At 41.8% G+C, this 24,682-nt stretch overlaps 1 protein-coding gene across 1 annotated transcript; it reads left to right on the forward strand.

Moving 5' to 3' along the window:
* The first annotated feature begins 2,470 nt into the window (after positions 1 to 2,470).
* On the forward strand, positions 2,471 to 24,682 carry LOC145398704 (glutamate receptor U1-like). Its single transcript, XM_080271506.1, has 4 exons — positions 2,471 to 2,615; positions 4,801 to 4,891; positions 24,118 to 24,309; positions 24,641 to 24,682. Exons 1-4 carry the CDS (start codon positions 2,518 to 2,520, stop codon positions 24,680 to 24,682), a joined length of 423 nt encoding a protein of 140 aa, XP_080127632.1. The 5' UTR covers positions 2,471 to 2,517.

Here is a 24,682-nt window from a genome sequence, read left to right on the forward strand (position 1 = left end):
TTCTTGAGGGCTCTGTACTGTTCATTAACGCCTCTGTCTACAGCTCCTTGTTCAGCCATCACTCTCCTCAACTCGCTATAGAAGGCATCTCTTACTACTTGGTTTTTCAGCTTCCATATTTTCCTCCTAGGTACATAAGTCCTCTTTTTCATCACTTGTTCTTTAAGCACCATATCACAAATCAGTAGTTTGTGCTGCTGCACACACTCCTCACTTCCTATAACTTTAACATCCCTCACTAACCTCCTATCGGCCTTCCTAACCAGAAAATAATCTATCTGACTCCTATTTCCCCCAGACTCATACGTAATTAACCTACTGTCTCTTTTCCTAAAATATGTGCTGCACACAATCATGTCCGTTGCCTCCCCAAACTCGAGTATCCTTTCCCCTTCTGCATTCCTTAGACCATACGCACATCCCCCATGCACTCCTTCATAACCTTGTGCTGCTTCACCTACATGACCATTTAAGTCCCCTCCCAAAATCACTATCTCATCATCCCGCATACCCCCCACTACACGTATTAAATCATCCCAAAATGTATCTTTCTCTGATTCATCCAATCCTGGCTGTGGAGCATATGCCGATATAATCGCAGCTATCTTTCTTCCCAACAGAATTTTCACTACCAATATCCTATTGCTTACTCTCAAAACATTCATAACATATTCCACCCATTTCTCCGCAACCATCACACCAACACCTCCATATCCATCTGTCCCCCCTGTCAAAACAACTTATAGCAACAGTCCTTCCCAACAATCTTTCTGGCTGATCCACCCCTGTACCGGACTTCCTGCAAACATGCCACATCCACCCATCTCCTACTGAATGCCTCAACGACTTCCCCTGCTCTTCCCCTCAAACTTCCCACATTCCATGAACCCACCCTCAACCCCATGGGTGATTTACTGTCCTCAGGCTTGCTTTGAAACTTATTTTGTTTTGTCATCTTCAGTATTAATAAAGGGGGACAGACACAGCACAGGTCCCACTCACTGCACAGTCCCAGGTCCAGGCAATGGATCTGGGACCCCTAGCCCACCAGCTTACCAGTGGCTGTGGTAGTGGCCTTGGGGCACCCTGCCAGGACAGCTGCAGGGACACCCTCCAAGCGCGTCTTGGCACTGCAACTATCCCACCATTATACACCCACAATTATTATTGATCAACCATATCGGTGGAATGGTCTCTTTGATTATTTACTCATAATATAATCAGTCAATGAATTTTCGTATCATTTACTCTCGTTCTCTTATTGACTCCTTTCAGCTTCTGTTTTTTTGCTGCGCTGTTGCGTCTTTATCTAATTTCTATCGTTACTTCAGTGGGCACAGGTCCTCTGAACTGTCTGCTCGCATCCCTCCACCACTACGACGGGTATGTAGCACCCATCTAGTAGGAAACTCACCCCTTTTCTGTCCAGTTTTCTTATGCACAAGCTAACCAGTATTCCCAGTCCTTCATGTATGCAACAAGTTAACTCTGTACATGTCTGCTTATTACCTCAAGTCTTTTAAACGCATTATGTCCAAGGATCTTGAAATGAACGGATGTCGAATTTAGCTCTCTTTTACTCTCTCAAAGGAAACACTTTTGTAGGCTTCTAACCGTTGACTCCTCCTTCCTGAGAGAGAGAGAGAAAAAAAAAAAACTAGCTCCATTATGGTTGCGAAGTGGACTCATGTTGATACAGAATTTTCGATTCAAATTCACCCCTAAAATATCTTCCTGAAGTTTGGCAGACATTTCTTGGGACACCCTGTACAATGACCTCTTTTAAGATGTAGTGCCTATGAGCTAAACGTTAAGTGCTTATAAAGTGAGGACGGTTTCTAATGTGCAGATTATGTCCTTCGAATTATCAGTATAAGATATGCACTTTTTTCAGAGGCTTTGTCCATTGTCTCTGGAAAAGTGTCTTAAATTTGAATCCACATAACTTCGACATTTCCTTTTCGTGTCCTTCGAAGTCACTGGACTTTGTGAAGTGTGAAGAAATTAGTGTAGGGTAGATGGATTGTGTGTAAATAGTTAGTGACTGGGATTCACTCAGTCTAAAATTGTTAAAGGAGACCATACCCAAGCTTATAGACACAGTCCACATCCAAGTAGTATTTCCTATTCTTTCCTCATACAGGTGTGTTGAGTATACTCATTTTGCTCTAACTTGGCCAAAAAATGCCATCTCTCCATCTTGACTGCCGAGTTGTACCAAAATGTTAGCATTTAAGTATGGCACTAGTCACGAAGAAGTGCTATGGAAAGGATGCAGAGCCACAGTGTGGTCTTACATTGCCACTGGACTACATAGAATAAGCTGAAAAGTGTCGAAGATCTGGCCCAAGTTAATGTAAAAGATGAATAAGAATATGCTCTCTATATTTTGATTCCATTATACCATGAAGCACTAAAATCCAACTGGGAAAGCTAAAGGTACCATTCCATCCTAGGCTCCCTCATCGGCCTCATCTGGTGGTATCACAAGAAGAGTTTCCGACACAAGTAGCAGTGATGGTGGACGACCCCACAGCGCCGGGGGGTAAGCGGCTCACCTTTACGGGACCCGTACATAATGTTGTGGACTTCCTCGCAAAAAGGATTAATTTCACGTAGGTCACACTGGTAGTCTAGTTTAACCCATTGAGTCCAGGAATTATGTTATTTCCTCTGCCAAGGAGGTTATGTTTTTACCGGCGTTGGTTTATTCGTCTGTTTGTATGTTAGCAGGATCACTCAAAAAATTACGAACGTATTTTGCTGAAATTTTTTGGAGGGGTAGGGAATGGCCCAAGGAACAATCAATTAGATTTTGATGGTGAACCGGATCATCATCTGGATCCAGGATTTTTTTGTTTGTTTGTCCATATAATAACTCAAAAAGTACTCAGTGAATTTCAGTGAAATTTAGTGGACGAGTGGGCCTTGGACAAAGAAAGAATTGCGTACATTTTGGGGCGGATCCAGATCCTGCAATGCCATTGGCGGAGTTAAGCACTCTCTGAATGTTTTCTAGTTCTTTCTTACTTTTGTCCTCTGCTGACGACTTTATTACGCTTAGGCTAGACGTTTTAAACTAGAAGTGTCAGATCTACCCTTTAGAAGCCTGTTCAGCATCAGAGGAGTTTCTTTACTTGTATAATATTTTGAGGCTGCAGCAAGAAAAAAAAAAAAAACTAAATAAAGGCGTCACCCGGATTCAAGACAATCTAGAGAATTTAGGAATGGATTTATCTGTTTTTCTGATCTTTTGTCTCCTGAAAGTAGGAAACATTTACGGATATAGCTACATTTCCATTAATGTATACAGGATTTACGGTTCTGCTGAAAATTGTCATTCATATATTATTATGCTTTTGCAGTCTGAACCATACCCTTTAAAAACATAACATTGCCGTACCTGGATGTGATCCAAAAATATAATGAATGGACTACACAGAATTTTTAAAATAGTTATCTAAAGTCTGACTTTTTAGCCTATTCTGATCATATGATGGGGCAATGGCAGGTTGACAATAAATAAATAAATAAAAACTTGAGATCGAACACCGGCTGGGAGAGGAAACAGTTTGGGAATTCGAGGTACTGAGTCATCTTTATGATAGGTCCGTCATAAAAAAGTGTTTCTATTATCATCACTTGGAGCATCTCCAATCATTTGACAGTGTGACGTATAGACTGCCAATTTGTCCAGATGTACGAGCCACACCTTCCCTTTGACAACAGCGGGGAAATAATCCACACAATGCAACACGGCCAGAGGGTCATGTGGTATTCCTAAACAGAAGACATTCTGGCGATAGGGTTTTTCAGTTTCATTTGTAATCCTCCTCACTGAAAGTCAGTGATTGAAAACCGGTTCACCTCAAGCACAGTCTTTACGTAGCCAAATCATAAGGCAGTTTAGTGCACCCTTGATAGGGTCAGTCACCCTTGTTGTACACGATCAGTAGATGGATGACCAAGGAAAACATAAGGGCTCCTGATTTCTTGTGTTAAGCAGCTTCTGAACCTGCCCTTCCCCCCCCCCCTCTCTCTCTCTCTCTCTCTCTCTCTCTTTCTCTCTCTCTCTCTCTCTCTCTCTCTCTCTCTCTCTCCTGCATGTGCCTTGGTGAAATGGAGGTCCTCTGGTGTCGATGTAACACACTGACCACATATGACCACATCATTCTCACCATTACCTGTGTTCAGTACCTCCTAAGGAAAATAAGGGTGAATTTGTTTAGCTTTTAACACTTTGGAGGCACATCTCCTTAGACTGATAACCTTCACTATACCATACTGAACAGCCATGGCGATATCACAAATACCTGTCCCACTCCACTAAAGATATGGCACCAGTAACTCAAAGGGCGCCGCTACACCAAGGCCGGAAGCACAGATACTCTGACTTGAATTGTCCGATGATGTACCTTAGGAGTAACGCTGGAATAAGAGCACCTGGTTTCACTGTGTCACATTCTGACGAACCCATTTTCACTGTTAGACATGATGCACATAACATACAGAAACATTATGGTCAGAATGTGATCCAGTGATAAGAGATGTTCTAATTCCAGCATTACTCCTAACGTACATAATCAGACAATTCACGTCAGAATAAGCCTGATTCCGGCCTTGGTGTGGTGGCATCCAAACACTCATCTACTAGTACTCTTAAACAAGACTGTCTACTTTCATAGAAACTTAACGGAATTATTTAATTTTCTCTCCTCCAATACATACGAAACATCTCCTTTAGATTTATTGTATGTAGTAAATTAAAGAGATCTTCCGTTCACAACAAAATAACTTCAGGTACTCGTACGTGAGGCCAGATGACAGAGAGTGGGGCACGCGGTCGAAGGACGGCTCCTGGTCTGGTATGTTAGGCCAAGTATTCAGGGAGGTTAGTGTTTCAACATATTAGTATAAGCCAATACAAATGAGAAAATAATCTTTTGGTATTATTGCCATCAAAATTTCCGCTTCTCCCCCTTCAGTTCAATAACTCATAATTATTAAGTAGTTTAGGTGAAATTGCATAAAGTCACCAAAGTTTGTCTGGTTTGCTCAACAGTTAGTTTTAATCAACAATTAGTATTAATTACCCTAACTAATACATTGTTATAAGTTACAGAAAGGCAGGAAGGGGAACGGAACTTTCGGAGGTAACAGTATAGTAGCCTAAAAGGCAAGATGGGGTGAAAATGATTCGTTGTTCACATTCAACTAGAAACCCTATGAGATGAAGGGCACTATATCTAGTGTCACGAGAGATGGAGATCAGTAACCCACATGTTAAAAATCTTGACTACAGTGACCTAGCCTCAGGACCCTTGACCTCTCAAAGTACGTGATGTATGGAACTGATTAATACTGTTTCACACCAAATATAGACATTCATAGTCACAATAAAAACTCCTCCAAGTTTAGTAATGTTCATCAACTCAGTAATAGTTAATATACTGCACAGTTACTGCCTATTCGCCATGTCGTGTAATTTTTCCAGATCTATAAATACCATACATAGGTTATTCAATAAACATCCAGTTCCTTATTTACCAGTTAAGTGTGCTTTGTGAAATCATGACGAGCGAGCGAGCTCCATGTTTTCACAATTTCTCTCTGATATATTACTTCATGATAGTAGCTGAACAATGAAAAATGTCTTGGAATGAAAAATATTCAGATACACCCCCCCCCCCGACACACACACACAAGTAGTGGAAGCTAACACCATCTTGATCATAGCCTTCACAAAGTTCTTCACCAAACATTGTTTCAAAGGAAGTGGAGGCATGAATGCCTTTTCAGGGTCAACAAAAGGTCTGTGAAGATAGCTGAACCTTTCAGCCATATCTTTCGGTCGCACTGGCCAGTCTTTTTGTGTGTAATGTTAGCATCTGCTCGGCGGTTCCATAAACAAAGAAAACACATGTGCTTTGTTTAACCTTGCTGAATTCCTAGAAGCAAGCAGATCACCTTCAGGCCCCCACAGATGTTCCACTGATGTATTTTGTGGTCAAAAGCAGTCAACAAAGTACTCAGTTTCATAACTTTCATGTTCATTCGCATTTTTTTTTTTTTTTTTTTTTAGTGCAAGGAAGAAGAAATCAAAGGCCAAGAACCCATAAACCGTTTCTTCCAAGAAAACAAAAACAATACAAAAGAGAGCCAAATTCAAGATCCGTTCATTTCGAGATGCCTGGACACATTGCGTTTGAAAGACTGGAGATCATAGGAAGTAGGAAATACAGATAGAGGGAGACAGTTCCAGAGTTGACCTGTTGCATACATGAAGGATTGGGAGTAATGGTTAACTCTTGAATTTGAGAGTTGCACAGAAAAGAAGTGAGAGTTTGTTGCTAGAGGGGCGCTACACGCCCATCGTAGAGGTAGAGGAATGCAAGAAGAAAGTTCAGAGGAGCAGTGACCATTGAAGTAGAGACAGAAAACATATGAAGATGCAACAGTGCGGTGAAGAGACAGAGGTTGAAGGGAGCCAGTAAGAGGAGGAGAGTTAATGACATGAAAAGCCTTTAACTACACCCTATTAAGAAGAGCTGTATGTGGGGAGCTTCCCCACACATAAGAGTTGTATTATACTATGGAACGAATAAAGCCCGTGTATAAAGTCAACAACTATGCAGGGGTAAAGAAGGTACAGAGTCGGCTTAGCACACCTAGTCTCTTGGAAGCAGATTTTACAAAAGATGTAATATGATTTTTCCAATATAAGCCTGACTGAATGAAACCCGAAGGATGTTCAAGGATGATGCAGGATTGAGTTGAATATTATTAAACATTAGTGGGTACTCCTGTGGAAGATTTTGTCAGGTTGTTAGGTGTACAAATTGAGTCTTTGATTCTTTAAAAACAGAAAGATTATATTTACCCCCGCCAGAGATACGAGCCAAGTCAGACATTACGTATGACATTGCCTCATCCCTTGCTTCTTGAAGTAACTGCTGAGATGGACTTTGCGGCAACTGAATGGAAAGGTGAATGATGGAATCATCAGCGTTCGAGTGGATAGGGATAGATGTACAGCTTAAAAGGTCATTGATGAATAACAGGAAGAGAGCTGGTGATAGAACAGAACCCTAAGGAACACTACTGTTGATAGATCTAGGAGAAGAACGATTGCCGTCTACAACAGCGGCTATAGAGCGACCAGAAAGGACGCTATACATCGCGGCACAAATAGAAGGATAGAAAACGTAAGAGGGCAGTTTGGAAATTAAAGATTTATGCCAGACTCGATCGAAAACCTTTGAGATATCAAGTGCAATAGCAAAGCATTCGCCCAGGTCCCGAAAGGAGGATGACCAGGAGGCTGAAAGGTAGGTGAGATGATCGCCAGTGGAGCGTCCCTGACGGAACCCATACTGATGATCAGAAAGAAGGTTGTGATAGGAAAGATGCTTTAAAATTTTTCTCTTAAGAATAGACCTGAAAATTTTTGAGACAAAGAATGTTAAAGGAGCTGGACGATAGTTAGAGGGTTGGGGTAAAAGACTGACTGATTGACTGATTGTATCTGGCAGTGCAACTGCAAAGATCATATGCCACAGGAGAACAAGGTAAAAGACACAGCAAATAAAAAATGCATATTCAAAATTAGAATATCTGTTAGTAGGAATGAAACACTGAAAATAATAAAAGATTAATTTATAAAATAAAAATTACTTATAAAAGTAGAAGGAGGCCTACCTCCTGAAGTAAACTTAAAATATCAGTAAAATCGCTAGAGGGTCCACCAAGCATCGAGGAGAGACATTAGGCACCATCTGCCCCCTCATGCTTATGGAGGAATCTCTGACATAGGTCTCTCAAACTCGGACACTCGACCAGCATGTGACAGACAACAAGGGGAACAAGGCAATCATCACAGTACGGTTGAGTCTCACCACTCATGAGGAGCCCATGTGTAAGTTGAGAGTGCCCAATGCGAAACCTAGAAAGAGCCACCTCCACTAGCCGAGACATGGAGGGGAGAAGCCTTGGCACAACCATTCTCTGAAAAATTTCTTTTAGTTTATTATGAGCAACACCATCCCAGTGTCTATGCCAACACGTACGATTTGCCTACTACACATAAGGTGTTACATCAGAAGCAGGAGGCAGGTAGTCGGTTGGGGGCTGTTGAGAAGATGCAATTTTAGCTAATGTATCTGCCCTTTCATTGCCCACCACATCAACATGTGCGGGAACCCAACAGAAGTCCACATGGCGGCCACGACGGCCAAGAAGAAAAAGCCACTCTAAAATTGATAAAACCAATGGAAGGGATGCATTAGAAGACTCCAGTGCAGACAGAGCACTATGTGAGTCACTAAAAATCGCAAAAATGGATTGGGGGAGAGTAAAAAATGATTTTGAAACCATATAAAATTGCAGTCAGTTCCGCAGTATACGATGATGTAATGCCAGGAAGGCTATCACCTCTACTAAAGGAAGGGAAGACAACACCAAATCCTATTCCAGTATCAGTCTTAGACCCGTCATTATAGACAGGGACAGAACCCTCATGAGTGGAGAGATGTTCTAGAAAGGGAGAGAGAGACACCTGAGAGGGAAATGAGCCCTTTTTTTCAACAACAGACCTACAAAATGTCATACAAGGGAGTAGCCAGGAACCCACCCTTGGGATCTGATGTGGACAAACTGCCAGTCTCAGAAGAGAGAGAGCTAACATAACAGACTGGACCCTGTACACAAAGGGCTTTGGGAAACTAGAAACTATGACACAAGAAACTGAGACTGGAATGCAGTGAAAACGGTACCAACACCTCATTGTCAGCAACTGACATTGCAAATCCAAGTGGGGTACACCAGCATCCACCAACAAACTTAACATCGGGGATGATCTGAATGCCCCAGTTGCCAGAAGTACTCCAGCATGATGCAGAGAATTGAACAATGTGAAACAGGCACATGTTGCTGAAGAGTAGACCTCACACACATATTCAAGTTTAGAAAGAATAAGAGGAAGCATGGTCTATCGGTCAGCACCCCAAGAGGTATGAACCAAAACCCTCAAAAGACTCAAAGCTTTTAGACATGCAATCTTAACAAAATGAATATAAGGAACCCAGGTTAGTCATCTATCAATCAAAAGACCCAGAAACCACGTCTCCTCCACACAGGATATTCTCCAACCATAAAGATACAAGTCAGGGTCTAGATGAACCCCTTGAAGAAGGCAAAAATGCATAACCACTGTCTTGGTTAAAGAAAAACGAAACTGCGATACTCTCCCCAGTCAGAAATTCTATTAAGAGCCAGATGCAACTTCACTATCAGAGACATTTTAGATGCAGTAAAGAAAGTTGAGAGGTCATCGTCATATAGTAAGCTTTGTACATTGTTAGGAAGTACACTGTTTATGCTGTTAATGGCTATAGCAAACAGAGAAACACTATGGATACTCCCCTGTGGTACTCAGTCTTCTAGTGCACGGGCATTACAAAGTAAAGCACCCCTCCCACTCGGACCCTTAAAAAAGGGTTAGGTATAAACTGCTGAATAAAAATTGGCAAGCACCCACAAAGACCAAACTCATGAAGAGAAAGTAAAATGCCATGACGCCAGGCAGTGTCATATGCCTTCTCCAGATCGAAGAAGACTGTGACCTGGTGTTGCTTAGTGGAGAAAGCCTCACTGACAGAAGATTCCAAGGACAGTAGTGCACCAGAAGAAGATCACATTTTTCGAAAACCATACTGGGCAGGTGATAAGAAGTCACCTCTCTACAAAAACCACACAAGCCTAACACTGACCATCTTTTCCATAACATTACATATGTAAGACGTAAGAGAAATAGGCCAATAATTCGTCGCCTGTAGGTGGTCTTTACTTGGTTGGGGATAATCCCAACAAGCTGGAAACTCTCCAGAACATCAGATCTCATTACTGTAAATACTGTCGTGAAAACAAAAAAAACAAAGAGACTCATCAGACAAGTGACATAAAAAGGCATAAGTAATATCATCATAACCAGGACAGGAATCATCGCACTGCAATAAAGCCGCGTGGAGTTCAGAAAATGAAAAGGGAACACTTATAGGACTCTCCCCCAGAAGGCGCAAAACTAACACCACGAGACTCTAGGCGTCGATATTGACAAGCGAAAGTGGAATCTGCATCCTTCTGTGACATGCTGGCAAAATGATCAACAAACAACTCTGCAACAGCAGAAGGATCAGCCACAGTTCCACCAGCTGCAGATAGAACAGGAGGGGAGGGAACAGTAACTTTTCCCTAAATTTTCCTTACCTGATCCAACACCTTTTATTTTTATTTATTTTTTTTTTTTATGTGTCCGACTCTGGGCAAAGGCTTTAGGCCCTATATCTTGGGGGCAGTAGCCTATCCCAAGGCCCAGTAGTCCTCCTACACCTCCACATGTCACCACTTCGGCGCTAACACCCACCGTCCATATTGAATACATGCTAGGGTTGTCTCATACAGGACTGGTGTATTGGTATTAGCGGGGGTATTTTTGCGACATGTTGGCGGGTCATCTGGTAGATCAGGAAAGTCTGCTTTTTATGAAATTCAAATCTTAAACTTTCCCCTACCCCAGCCTGGATTCGAACCTGGGTCCATCAGGACTGCAGGCCGCCTCTCTACCGATTCAACCACCGCCTCCCCCCACCTGAGTGATGGAAGTCCTCAAACTCATGGAGGAAACATAACCTTTCCAGGATGAATGCCTGGCCTCCTTTAAAAGCCGTCTTGAATGACCTCGTGCCTTCTGATAAGCTACCAAATACAGAGGATCCCCACAGTGATGAAGTTGAGAGAAGGTGACTCGTTTGCCTTTCACTGTGGAACTGCAATCAGGGTTCCACCAAGGAACCGAACATATAGGAAACTGACCCTTTGTTCTTGGAATAGATAATAGGACTGCTGAGTCCAACACGTTAGTGAAAAATGACACCACTTCAGTAAGACAGCCAAACTCATCGACAGAAAAGGAAATGGATCTTAAATCCCTGAAATGTGGCCAATCAGCCTTAACCAGACACCAGAGAGGAAGACTTGGCTAAGGTCCACCTGCATTAACAGTCAGGAGTAACGGAAAATGGTTGCTGCCATACAGGTTTGGCTACACATCCCAGGTAAAATCTGAAACAGCATCAGCTATACATAGCGACAAATCAGTAGCAGTAAAAGTTCCAGTCTGGCTGTGGAAATAAGCCATCTTATTGGAGTTTAAGATGTCCAACTCTTCACCCTCCACTAAGGAGGGCAACATAATACCCCGAGAGTTTGTTTCACTGCTACCCCATTGTGGATGGTGACCATTCATATCTCCTAGTAACAGAATGGGAGAAGGAAGGCCATGAACAAGGCATTACAGATCCTCCCATTAAACAGTAGCACTAGGAGGAAGATAAAGGCTGCGAACTGTATACTGCCTACGTAAAAACATCCAGACGGCAACAGTCTGCAGGCGAGTGGAGATGTCCAGATGACTGTGGAATATCCTGACAAAGGAAGACAGCAGCACCCCCATGATGACCTTGGCTCAGCACAGAATCAGAATAAAAAGCATGGTAACCAGAAGGACCGGAAGGAAGAGCATCACGAAACATGTACATGCATAGAGGAGTGAATTGAGAAACAAGATGACACAGTTCCTCATAGTTACCATGTAAACCCTGACAATTCCAGTGGATGATAGAACCCATAGTAGAGGGATGATGATTAAGTGAGGGACTGCACACCTCCTGAAAAGCAAATGGATTTAGACTGATGCTTAGGAAGGCCCTTGGTAAGAGACTGCCCAGCACCAGGAACCTGCACCCTATATCGAACATCCATAGGCAAACGTCATTATGAGCTAGAGGAAAATCTTGCAATACTCTTTCTCTGAGGTGGAACACGACTTGGCTTGGAACCGTTATGGTGCACAGTGTGCCACCCGGCTGAAGATAAGCTGGAGCAAGAAGAAGGGGGCCAGACAATGATCTTCTGTGACGGAGCAAGAGATGGCTTGGTAGGGGGATCACAAGCTCCCCTAGCTGGAGTAGGAGAGGCAGTGCCCCCATGAGAAGCACAATCGGTAGCACAGCCTACAGTACTGGAACCCTGAGAGGGCAAGGCCTAATGCAGTTGGGCAGGCACATCAATGACCTGGGAACCCTTGTCTGGTGGTGGCTGGGACATCAGTGAAATGCCATCCCCAGCCTGCATTCACCCCAATCCCTGAGCATCCTGAGTAGGAGTAGTGGGCTCCACTGCAAAGATATTTGGTAGCAGTGCTTCCATCTCTGAGCTCTCTGAGGAGCCACGGCGATGCTAACCATACACGGGAGAGACACTGGGAGTTCTGGATGTGTCAAGACAGGGTGTAGTGTCAACACAGACATTTTCCACAGAAGGAGCTGGGATGGGGGAGGCACTTCCAGATGAAGGAAACACCACCCCAGAAAGGATACCCTCTGAGACAGGAGGTGCCTCCCTAGAGGAAGCACAGCTGCTTTCAGGCTGCACTTCTCAGTAGAACCTTCCGGCTGAGAAGGCCAGGAAGTAAAACCTCAAGAGGTTAATGGGATATTGTGTGATGGCATGCACACCTCCCAGGTAGCTTTAGTGAGACAGACAGCAGCAAAGGTAACCACAGGGCGAATTAACCTCTCCCTTACCCTAGCCTTTGCCACAGAAAAAGAAATTTTCTCCTTCGTTCAGACAGAAACAGTCTCATACTCAAACTTATACACATTGCAATCCCTTCAGTAGGCCACATGCGCTCCTTCACAGTTCAGACATTTACAGGGTTGAGAACAATCAACCATACCATGCGAAACACCACCACAATTTCCACTGATCTCAGGAAGGCCAGACGCTTCCAGCTGGCAAGAATGGCGTACCTAACCTTTGACAATAATAAGCACCTTCTGGGTCAGGGAACATAAGGTTTAACCATAAGCTTCCACTATGCAGCAGTGACAACCTCTCTCAAAGTAAGGCGATCAAATGTCAAGATAAGAGTGGGCGTGGGTGTTAAAACCTCATCAACCTTCTTCATAATTCTCTGTACTGCTACAACTCCCTGAGAAGCCAGCCCCTCCAGGAGAGAAGAATCAGAATAAGAGACCAAGTCACGAGAATACACAACCCCATGGGACTGATTTATGACCATGTGACGAGAGGCAGACACTGGATAACCAGCGACCATAGTAAAGGACTAGATGTGTGAACTTTCTTCATTCGTGGCCTCTAGCAACAGAGAATCATTGCCCTGCAAGGAGACCTCGAGGGTAAATCCACATGCAATAACTGAAACACTGTGAATCTGAAAACAGTTCAGGTTCCGGAAGGAAGTACCATCAGCCGTTTTGAGTACTATCAATTTTGTATAAGAGTGTTTCACAAAGATGCCAGGCAACAGCTCGATAGAAGGGACATCTGGATTCACAGGTTTGGCAGGTGACCCGGAGGGTATAGGGTTGCCAGCCAGAGAGTGACCAGGTGATGGGGACTTGTGCAGCTGGTCCCCGACAACACGAGTGGTTAAAGAAGTGTCAAATTTATCCATATGTACATTTGTGACAGGTTAAATGGCACCTGGAGACAAGGGAAACCACCTACCACGGAGTGAGGGGACCAAGCGCAGTCTGATGGTAGCAGGGTACCTCGTCCACAAAGGGTGACTCCAAAAGGACACCCCATCATGTGAAAGTTTGCTCCCACCAGTGCAAAGACCCCCCTCCGCAACACCCCCCCAGCACAGACACCTAACCAACGAACTCAGGAAGGCACCAAGGCAACCCCTCTGGAGAGCAGCACTGATGACCCATAAGGGTAATCTACGTTTCGGGCAGTGCTTAGTCAAACCCCTCACCTACAACCCTACCTGCATGGAGACCCAGCCAGATGTCGTTACATCTGCGGGCAGGCTTGTGGGGTCATAGGGGCACACAAGCCCCCCCACCACGACAAGGTGTCTGCCCACGGGGAGGATTTGGAACAAAAGGAAGCTCATTTCTGTTATCGAGAAGGACTGCCTTCAGTGAATTCTTCCAACAGTCTACGAACAACCGCCATTCTCCTCTTTGATAAGGATGATGCTTACAGAGGCGTTGTATTACCGACATGGCATCATAACAGTATCAAAACATATCATCCATCTTGAAGTACATCGAGAGTTCTGCATGTCTATTACAGAATGTGGTGGTACAAACTCCATCTTGTAGCAGGCTCCATTGCTTGAGTCAAGATCCAAAGAGTTCAATTTCTCCTTGTGCATGTTAAGGTCTCTTATAAGGTCATGCAGCTCCACCTGACAGGAAGTGCGGCTCCTTGCTCTCTAAATCTTTTTGAAAGTTGTCACCCATGCAGCTATCTTCCTCACAAGGTTCTCATTCACTTGTGATAGTTAATGGAAGGTTTGGAACTGGAAGCTCAGGCCATGGGGTACTGGCCTAAAAGAACAGAGGGTATGTTAGGATACATGTTCTTGGACCAGGTTTTCACTGATTCTCCTTTGGTGTTAGTGAGAGAAAGTAACAGTCAGTACTGTACAGTGATCCATGGTTCATGCCAACTCACTGGTATGGCAAAAGGCATCCCTGATGGCATTCATTAATTCATGTGGTTTACACAAGGCTTGCATGCTATATGGGATACCCACTTCTTGTTTGGATTACCATAAGGACATTTGAAGTAATGTTTGTAAGCGGCTTTAACATTCCCTGTAATTGATTTCTTCAGGCTTTCAGGTGTAAAGAGCCAGCAGAAATAGCAGGAAGTGTCTGATGCATTCATACAGTTACAGCACTCCATTGCATACCAACATAGATTAAGGCATTTTGTAGCAGTAAAGAAAATCTGAAATGGAATAATGGCAAATATATGCTAACCGGTGTATGCATTGGTGTCCCCCCCCCAAAAAAAAAATGGTCTTCATCATGGGAAAATTTTATCTGACTTTGGCTATGACTGATTCATTTTGAGTTCCTAAATATTTTGTGATTCAAGTACTTAACTGAAAATGATATAGCTGCCACAAGATCTAGCTGAAGTGTGCCTTTATAAGGTGTATCTATTTCTGTAATAGGAGTCGGATCGGATTTTCCCACGTAAGTGCAGATTTTCTTATGGTATATTGGTTTTTGAAAGTTGGACGTGCTAGATAAGATTGGATATCATCTTCGAAATTTACAGGTTCATGTTGCTTTCAATCATCTCAAAATATACTAGAACCATAACACTTTTTAAATTTTGTCAGCCAGCGTCATTTACAAATTTAACTGAAAGTAAACATTGCTCGCTCGCTCGTAACAATTGTTATGGTAAGTGACATCCAGACTTACAGTACTCTTGCAGCCATTATTATTCCAAATACATTCCTAGCAACAGTCATGATACTTACCTTACAATGGGTTTTTCACACTTTTTCTACATTTTTACAGAACAGTATGTAAAGTAATGGTCACAGCCTGGCTTCCCTTCCAGTGGAGCAAGTCTTCATACCTGGGTCACCTGGCATAAATTTTCTCTTTTCCATACTTTTCTTTCTTACTTTTTTCTTTTATTATAAACAGGCCAATGCACCTTCATTACATTATGTTATCATTTGTAAGTATATCTCTTCAACCCCTGAGAAATTCTCTTTGTTCCTCTTACAGTACTTTTATTATTCAGCCATGATTAAACTTGGTTTGTCACGCATCTTGTGGGGGCTTCACGGCACCAGGACAAAATTGCTGTTAATACAACACTACTGACTTTGACCCTTACTCTACTATCGAATCTTGGATGAGAACTTTTAACTTTACTTAACTGAATGACTGATTGCTTGATTGACCAAAATATAAGTGGCAAGGTAACTGCTAGGGTCTTGTGTCGTTGGACACCAAGTCAGAACACGACAATGAGGAGACAATGAAAGTAGACAATAAAATATAGATTAATTAAAATACGTAGAAATAAACGAGCTAACTGCATTGGAGTTATCGGAGATAGTCCTGAGTTTTAAAAAATAAAAACGTCTTCAATGCTCAAGTGACAGCTGAGTTACCTGGTCTTAGCTACAGCCAGGTATTCAGTATTGTTAAGTTTCATGGGGACCCTTTTAGTAACTGCGTTCAAATGTAAGTTCGTTTTCCTCGATCAGCCCTCAGATGTCAAAGCTCAAGGTCGCTGAGCGAGGTCAAAGTCCGGCCCATGTGTGAGTTTCTTAGTAAAATAACTCAGACACTTCTGATCTGAATTTAATCAGATTTACTGGTAGGGTTGAGGGGTAGGCAAGGAGTCAACCCATTGTTTTTTAAAACAATGAGTCAAAAGCCGAGGTCATAGAACAAAGCGAAATTAAACAGTTTTCTTCTTATTTCAATCATTTGCTGTAATGGGATTGACAATAAGGCAAATATAAAAGGATTTGGTTTTCAGAACAAAGTTCAAGGTCACTGGAAAAGGTCAAATGCCAAGGTGGCAGGGCAAGGTCAACTCAAACGTTACTGGTATGATTAAAATCAAATTTGGTGGAATGGGTAATGGTCAGGCAGGAACGAAGGGTTTCAGTAACGATTATAATAAGTCAAGGGTCAGTCCCACACGGCAGTCAAAGTTAAATCTGTTCTTACCTAATTGTTCATACCTAATTGCATTTTTACAGGAATGAATGAAGCTCATACTGTCCAGTGTATTAAACCATTTTTATCACACATATCCTTAAATTGTTTTGGTACACACTGTTTCATTCGGTAGTGTATTCCACTAATCAGTTGCCATAATTGGGAAACTAAATTTCCTTACGTCCTTATAGCCTCTCTTTTAATGCAGTTTTTTGCAATGTCCTCTCGCTGATGCTTCACCATAGGTTAAATACTCATTTATGACTATTTTCTCCTTCCATGATATGCGTTTATATACAGGTAGCATAAACATGTCTTCCCTTTTCCTTCTCTCCTGTAGTGCTGGCGATTCAGTTTTTCTAGTCTTTCTTTGTAGCCTAGATCCCTTAAGCTTGATACCCATCTTGTAACAGCCCACTGAACTTTTTCAATCTTATCTATATGTTTCTTGAGATGAGGATTCCAGACTACTGATGGATGCTCCAGGGGTGGTCTGATGAATGATATCTTTCTCAGCATGTCTTCATTTATGTATGTGAATGCTATTCATTGCAAGCAGTGTATACAAGTTCCGAACCTTCTCACTGATGTGGTCAGCCGGAGATAGTCTGTTATTGATAACCAAACCTAGCTCCTTCTCTTTCTCTGATATGTGTAAGGTTTTATTTCGAAACTTATAATCCCAATCAAGTCTTTTTCCACTTTTACCAAGCTTGATTACATGACACTTCACATCGAATTCCATTTGCCATGTATTACTCCATTCATGAAGTTTACTTAATTCTTCTTGTATGTCTTTACAAGAGTCTGTGTCAGTAATTCTCCATTGTATTTTTGCATCATCACCAAACATATTTAGATAGCTTTCATTTCCAGTGTTACTACCTATGTGCAAGGGTAGGTGAGAATGAGAGGGCAAAAAAAAGAGTGTGTATTGCTGTGAGTAAAAGATGGAAGAAGAACATAAGAGAGTATGGATCAGTTGGCTCAAGGATTGTGTGGGTAAGATTGAAAGTTGGAATACAAATGTGGGCAATTGTGTGCGTGTATGCACCAACGCAAGATCGTGCAAGCAGAGTGAGAGAAGAGTTCTGGACAAATGTGGAAGTGTGCAGGGAAAAGTTTGGAAGGAATGAGAGTGTTTTTGATTGGTGATATGAATGGTAAAGTAGGGAATGTGAAGGTGGATGGAATAGTTGGTGAGTGGGGTGTGCCTGCTGAGATAGATGAGAATGGCAGTGTGTTAGTGGACATTTGTGCTGGGAGGGGATTGGTGATACCCAATACCCTCTTCAGGCACAAAATCATCCACAGGTATACATGGCGAGTGATGAGAAGGGTGGGTGGTGAACTGAAGGAAAGGAAGGCAATGACTGATTATGTGTGTGTTGATGAAAGGATGCGAAGATGTGTAATGGATTCAAGACCTTATAGACATTGGAGGAGTGGACTTTCTGACCACTACTTGGTGGAGGCCAGAATCAAGATCCAAGTAAGATGGAGAAATAGAAGAAGGGTAGGACGGGAGGAAGGAGTAGTTGCAAGGAGAGTGGAAAGGCTACAAGAGGATGAGAAAAAGACAGAATATAAGAGAGAAGTGGAGGAACGATTGGATAAAAATGAATTGGCGTAGATGGGGGATGGCGTAGATGGGGGATGTGGAAGGTGTGTGCAAGATATTCACAGAATAAATATGTGCAGCATGTGATATGTGTGTGGGGTGAAGAGAAGATGGAAGGGGGTGCAAGGAACAGCATGGTGGAATGAAGAGATGAGACAGGCTGTGGCACAAAAGAAAGCATACAATGAATGGCTGAGAAATACGGGCGTGGGAGAAGTTGAGAGGCGGAGGAAAGAGTTATATGTAGAAAGGAAGAGAGAGGTGAAAAGATTAGTTAGAGAGAGTAAGAAGAGAGTGGATGAGGAATTTGGAAGGAATTTGAGTGTAAAGTGGAGAGACTGTAAGAAAATGTTCTGGAAAGAGGTGAAGAGAGTAAGACAGGGTGGCAGTGAAGTTAGCAAGGGAGTGAAAGATAAAAATGGTAGATTACTAGTGGAGAAGGGCGAAAAAGTGAGCAGATGGAGAGAACACTTCTGGGATTGTTGTACATACAGAATGGAAGTAATGCAAGTATAAGTGGCTGGAGAATTGATGGGAGAAGGAGGGAGGTGAGAAGACAGGAGAAATCAGTAGGATAAAAGTTGTGGAAGCAATGAAGAAAGTCATTTTGGAGAAAGCCTCAGGAATTGATGGAGTGTGTTGTGAAATGCTGAAGCATGAGGGAGAGATAATAGTTAAGTACTTGGGTAGTGTGATGAGTAAGGATGGCAGTTTGGAGGGTGAAGTGCTTGAAAGGGTATAACAAGGAAGAAAGGTTGCTTGTTCCTTGAAAGCAGTTATAAGAAACAGGGAAGTGAGCATGGAAGTGAAAAAGTTACTATATAATAGCACTGTGATACCAACTCTAACGCGTGGAAGTGAAGCTTCAACGTTGTTGGAAGGACACAAGTCAAGAGTGAAAGCAGCGGAAATGAGTTATTTAAGTGGAGGCTGTGGAGTCACATAGAGAGACAGGCTGACAAATGAGGATTTAAAGGAGCATTGTGGTGTGGATGTGGATGTGATAGGAAGCGTTAGGAGGAACACACAGAGGTGATTTGGTCATGTGGAGAGGATGGATGGAAAGAGACTGACGATGAAGAATGTATATGAGTGAGGTGGAGGGGGGAGGGGGAGGGGGAGGCCGAGGATGAGGTGAAGGGATGGAGTGGAGAGGTATATGAGAGAGGGGGGTGTGAGTTGGGAGCAGGGCAGTGAAATGCCGGGGAACAGGGCGACGTGGAGGCGATATGGTTGTAGCCACCTCTTACGAGATTGAGGCGTCTGGCAATAGATAAACAGACTATCTATGTCATTTTTATATACTAGAAACATAATTGGTGCCAGCACTGAGCCCTGTGGAACTCCGCTAGTCAATTCCCTCAGTGATAAGAAATTTCCCCTTAGTACTGTTTTCATTTCCCTTTCTCTAAGAAAGTCTTGCATCCATCAGTACAGTCTACCTCGGATTCCTCCTTGATGGTACAGTTACCTTAAAAGTCTTTGATGTGGTACTTTGTGAAATGATTTCTTGAAATCTAGATAGATACTGTCCACCCACCCTTCTCTTTTCTGTAATATTTCTGCAACTCTGTATTAGTAGCTGAATAGATTAGTAACACATGATTTTCTCTTTCTGAAACCAAACTGCCATTCTATTATCATATTATGTTCTTCTAGATGGTTTACCCAAACTTATCAGGATTTCCAGTGTCTTACAACATTGGTTTGTGTTACTGGTTGGTAGTTGAGTAGATTTTGTCTGTTCCCTTTCTTGAATAAGGGAACAATGTTTGCTTTCTTCCAAATATCAGGTAGTTTACCTTGACCCAAGGATTGCTTGAATATTAAAGTAATTGGTCTACTTAACTCCTTTGCACATTCATGTAGCACTCAACATGATATTTCGTCAGGATCAATTGCTTTTCCTTTGTCTAATTTACTTAACTCCTCCTGTATTTCTTTTTTCTGATATTTGTATATCTGGTAATATGTGTGGGCATGCATGTTCCATATCATCCCTCTCAAAATTGTTTTCTTCTGTAAAAACTGATTAGAAATTTTCATTTAGTGCTTCACAAGTATCTTTCTCTTGTGTATAGATGATCCCCTCTTTTGTAATGGATTGTATTTTATCATTTACTTTGATTTTGGTTCGGATGTAGCTGTAAATTAGCATCCATTGACCACTTCTTCTGTTTATAATGATTTCCTCAAACTGTCTTTGGGCTTCTCCCCTTATTCTTGTATAATCGTTTCTTGCCTGTTTATAGTTATTATATGCGCTCTCACTATTGTCTTCTGTATCTATTCCACAACACGTCTCTTTTTTCTTTTGAGTTCTTACATTCTTTATTAAACAATTTATTTTCATTTCTGCCTCTTTGTGCTGTGGGATATAATTTTGGACTCCCATTTTCATAAAGCTCACAGAATTTTCTATAACCTTTAAATCTTGTCCTCTAAGCTCTTTTTCCCAATCTGTTTCTAGGAATTATTTCTTTAGGTCATGATAGTTGCCCATTCATTACTGTTAACTATGTCATATTCAATCCTGAAGTTGCAATTTAATACTGCATGGTCGCTTTTGCTGAATGGAGAGTGATATATTATATTGTTAGTATCATTTTCTTGTCTTGTAAATTATAAGATCTACTGTAGTACTGATGGTACAGCCAGTCCTCTTTTTCTGGTGTTTTCCTTTACATGTTGAGTTAGGAAAAACTCCTGCACAAGATCCAGGAGCTTTTGGTCCCAAAAGCTTTCCTGACTTTTTATATCTAGAGAAAACCAATTTGCATTTGTATTGAAATGTCCAGTTAATATAATATTATTCTTCCAGATTTCTCCTCCATTCAGTGTAATAATGCTCATAAACTCTGAATTGTACTCTCTGTGAAACTTCATTTTCGCCTCTTTCTCAAGTGTTTGATCTGGATGGCATGCATAAATTTTGCCAGTTACTTTCCCTTCAGACGTATTAATCTCTACTGCAATCAGTTCTTCTTGTGAGGGTATATCTAGTTCTATTTCTTTGACTTGTAGATTTTTCATCGTTAATATTATAATTCGCTCGTTTTCTTAAGTTCCTATCTCTTCTCCATATATTGTATTCCTCTAGGTTTAGGGTATCGTTTGATATCTTTAGTGTTAATTTTGTTTCAGTTAGGCAAGTAATATGTGGTTCCTTTTCTTTGATATCATTCATCTCTAATAATTAGATACCATTCCATCTACATTTGAGTACATCAACTTAATCATGTAGTTTACATACTTGTCATGACTTTGGTCTACTACCTTCTTCCTTTTTATTCTTTTCTGGTCATGTACCACTTTCGTACCTGCAATCCATTTACTTTGTAAAAAAATGTATTCTTCTCTTCCTCGTTCTTTGTTTTTGCCTCCCTCTTCTCTTTTAATAATCCCAGGTCCTCTTGAGTTAGGCATCTTTTTATTCATAAGTTTTTGAATTCCTCTTTTTCCATAAATTGTTTGTTTGCATTTTTTAGTATCTCCACAGTGTTTACACTCTGGAAGGTTACTTTCAGGGGCCTTGACTTATTCCTCTCATATTACCCTAGCCTTTTGTGTTCGTCTATGCCTTTATTACAGATTTCCTGTGATACTTCCTTCAATATGCTCATTATATTTGCCATCTCCTTTTTGTCTCTCGAAATCTTTTTTTTTATTTTTATTTCTTCCTCATCTAAACCATAGATTACTATAGATTTGATGATATCTGCTGAATCTTTGACCAATTTTGGATTGTTTTAGATTTTTTTTTTCACATCCTTTTCAATGATTATTTCTTCAACTCTTGTTTCTAAGTCTTTCTTTTATTTACTTTCACCATTTCAGCATACATAGTTTCCACATCATTTTTGTAGGTTTGCATCGCTTCATTCACCTGGGTTGTCTTCGCAGTATCACAGCTCTGATCTATCAGACTGCTTGCTTGCTTTTGTGTGTGTGTGTGTGTGTGTGTGTGTGTGTGTGTGTGTGTGTGTGTGTGTGTGTGTGTGTGTGTGTGTGTGTGAACAAAACAACCAAAGAAATGTTGATCTGTTTTGGATCAAAATCGGTGGATGAGTTGACAATCATCTAAGAGGTTGATTTTTTTTTTTTTTTTTTAGCTTAATAGGTTTAAGGTCAGAATCACATGGCAAAGTCAACTTACAGTTTTCATCTGATTTGTACAAAACGTTGTGGAAGGGACGAGGTTAACACACGGACAAACAGATCTATTTTGAAAACAGTCAAGGTCAAGGTCAAAGGGAAAGGTCACCGGGCAAAGTCAGATCAAACAATCTTGCTCTGATTTGAACCAAAGTTATTGGAAGGGTTAAGGCTTAGGGCAAGCATGAAGTTATTTTATTCTGAGAGTAATTTGTTGGAGGTTAAGATCACAGACCAAATTACTATTATCGGCCCATAGACCAGCTGTTGGCCGTGTGTACTGCATTCTCTTAAGTGTTCTTTTTTGTTCGATCTGTGTGTCTGGCAGGTTGTTCAAAGACTGACATGTACCTAAGGGAGTCCGTGTAACTCTTCCAAGAACTTAGCATGGACAACGGGTATACTGAGGTCAAATTGAGTTAACTGTTTTCTTGATGTACTAACAACAGAGTACCATCAACTAAAGACGTGTCATCTCTCCTGTTTTTCTGCTTATGATCTTTGGAAATTAGTTTCCTGAATCTGAAGCAAATGACATTGATGACACTGATCTATGGCCAAACAAATTAATCAGTGTCAGTTGCTGTAAATCACCAGACTGAATTTTAAAGCCCTTGGGGAAGGAAGTAGGAGAGGCGACGGGACTTTTGTCAAGTGTACAGTGCCTAAAACAAAGTATCGGAACAACTTTGTGGTAAACAAACTGAAAAACTAACAATGTGATCCTAAACACGACTGAGTCCTTGTGACACATGTTGGTAGCCCTGAAGATCCCAGTTGCCATGTGACTTATGTATACTATGTGTTATCATAGGCATTTCCTGCCGTTGTGATGCAACATTGCTATATTTAATACCTGCGTATAATTATTATAGAGGTGAACATATGATTTCAAAACTATTAACCTCCAAGCGAGGATACAATTTTTTGGCATTGCACATAATGAAAGAGAAATACACTGAGGTGGTTTGGACATGTGAAGAGAATGGAGAATAAAAGACTGACTAAGAGGGTGTATGTAGGTGAAGTGAAGGGAGGGAGAGGGAGGGGGAGAAAAAGGATGAGGTGGAGGGATGGAGTTGAGAGGTATATGAAGGAAGGGCGAGTGAGTTGGAGGGAGGGCAGTCAAATGGTGGGTGACAGAGCGACTTGGGGGCGTTATGTCTGCGGCTACCCTTTGCGGGATTAGGGCGTCAGGCTATAGATAAAGAGAATAGGTATAAGGAAAGAGACTGTTTTAACTATCACTTTAACCCGATATTCAGTTTTCTTTCATTCAAAGGTACACTTGCTAAATTGACAAAAGTTTTCTCTATCAGTCACCAGAACACGCAAAAATGTCGATGCTTACACAGTACACTATACACAAAATAATACTGTATTTTTTAATGTCAATTCCTGATAAACAGAGTAAGTACTAATGATCATGTTTTGAACTTTATATTTGTTTTCATCCGGCCGTTTTATTAAAGAAAAGGAATATTTCAATAAAATTAAAGGGGACCCGTAAATTGCGCACCAATAAACTCACGTTTCCTTCTTTATATGTTGCGAGAACGACTCATTCGGCTAGTGTGCGCATGGTTGTGGAAGTAAGAGTAGGAAATTAATAAATGATGGAGGGTAGATACTGATAATGTTCATTAGGCCATCCCCAAAACACACGATATATCACCCTGCTGAGTGGAAGTGGAGCATTACACATGGACCAGCCTGTTTGTTCAGCTAACTACACTTTTCTTCAATAACTCTTCTCTGTTCCAGGAGGCTGATATCAGTGGTGGGCCACATGGCCTCATAGACATGAAGAAAAAGTATTTCCACTGCAGTCCTGTTGTGTTTATGACGCATAATAAAATTTTCGCTGCCCGTGGTCGCCCTGAGGTGGACCCGTGGGGCTTCCTGTTGCCTCTGTCACCGGTAGTGTGGATGGCTGTGGGGGCGGCACTGCTGGCTGTGATCACTGCTATGCTACTCCTTCCTTCTTGCCTTCCTCCACACACTAACCACCCACCCAGACAAGAGACCAACATACTCAACTGTATTCGCATCCTCCTCCAAGAAGGTAGCGTGAATGCCCATATTGAAACTTCCCCCCCCCCCTTTTTTTTTTACTATGCCTCCTTTAGACATCATTGAATTAATCGCTTTTGTTTTAAACAGATGTGCTTAACCCGTCTGGGTGGTGGTGGTGGTGGGAACGCGTGGTGCAAGGGGTGTGGATGCTGATGATGTTGGTGTTAACACAAAGCTACGTTGGTAACCTCATGTCTCTTCTGGCTGTCAGACACATCAGTCATCCCTACCAGACCCTCAGAGATGTCATTAA

This window comes from Coenobita brevimanus, chromosome 46 (genome assembly GCF_032717465.1).
Source record: "Coenobita brevimanus isolate Jiangsu-jjx chromosome 46, ASM3271746v2, whole genome shotgun sequence".
NCBI lineage: Eukaryota > Metazoa > Arthropoda > Malacostraca > Decapoda > Coenobitidae > Coenobita > Coenobita brevimanus.

Coding starts and splice junctions, on each gene's coding strand:
- LOC145398704 (XM_080271506.1), top strand. CDS start 2,518: ATGGTGGACGACCCCACAGCGCCGGGGGGTAAGCGGCTCACCTTTACG. Junction 4,892..24,117: donor TAGGCCAAGTATTCAGGGAG/GTTAGTGTTTCA, acceptor TCTCTGTTCCAG/GAGGCTGATATCAGTGGTGG. Junction 24,310..24,640: donor TGGGGGCGGCACTGCTGGCT/GTGATCACTGCT, acceptor TCTGGCTGTCAG/ACACATCAGTCATCCCTACC.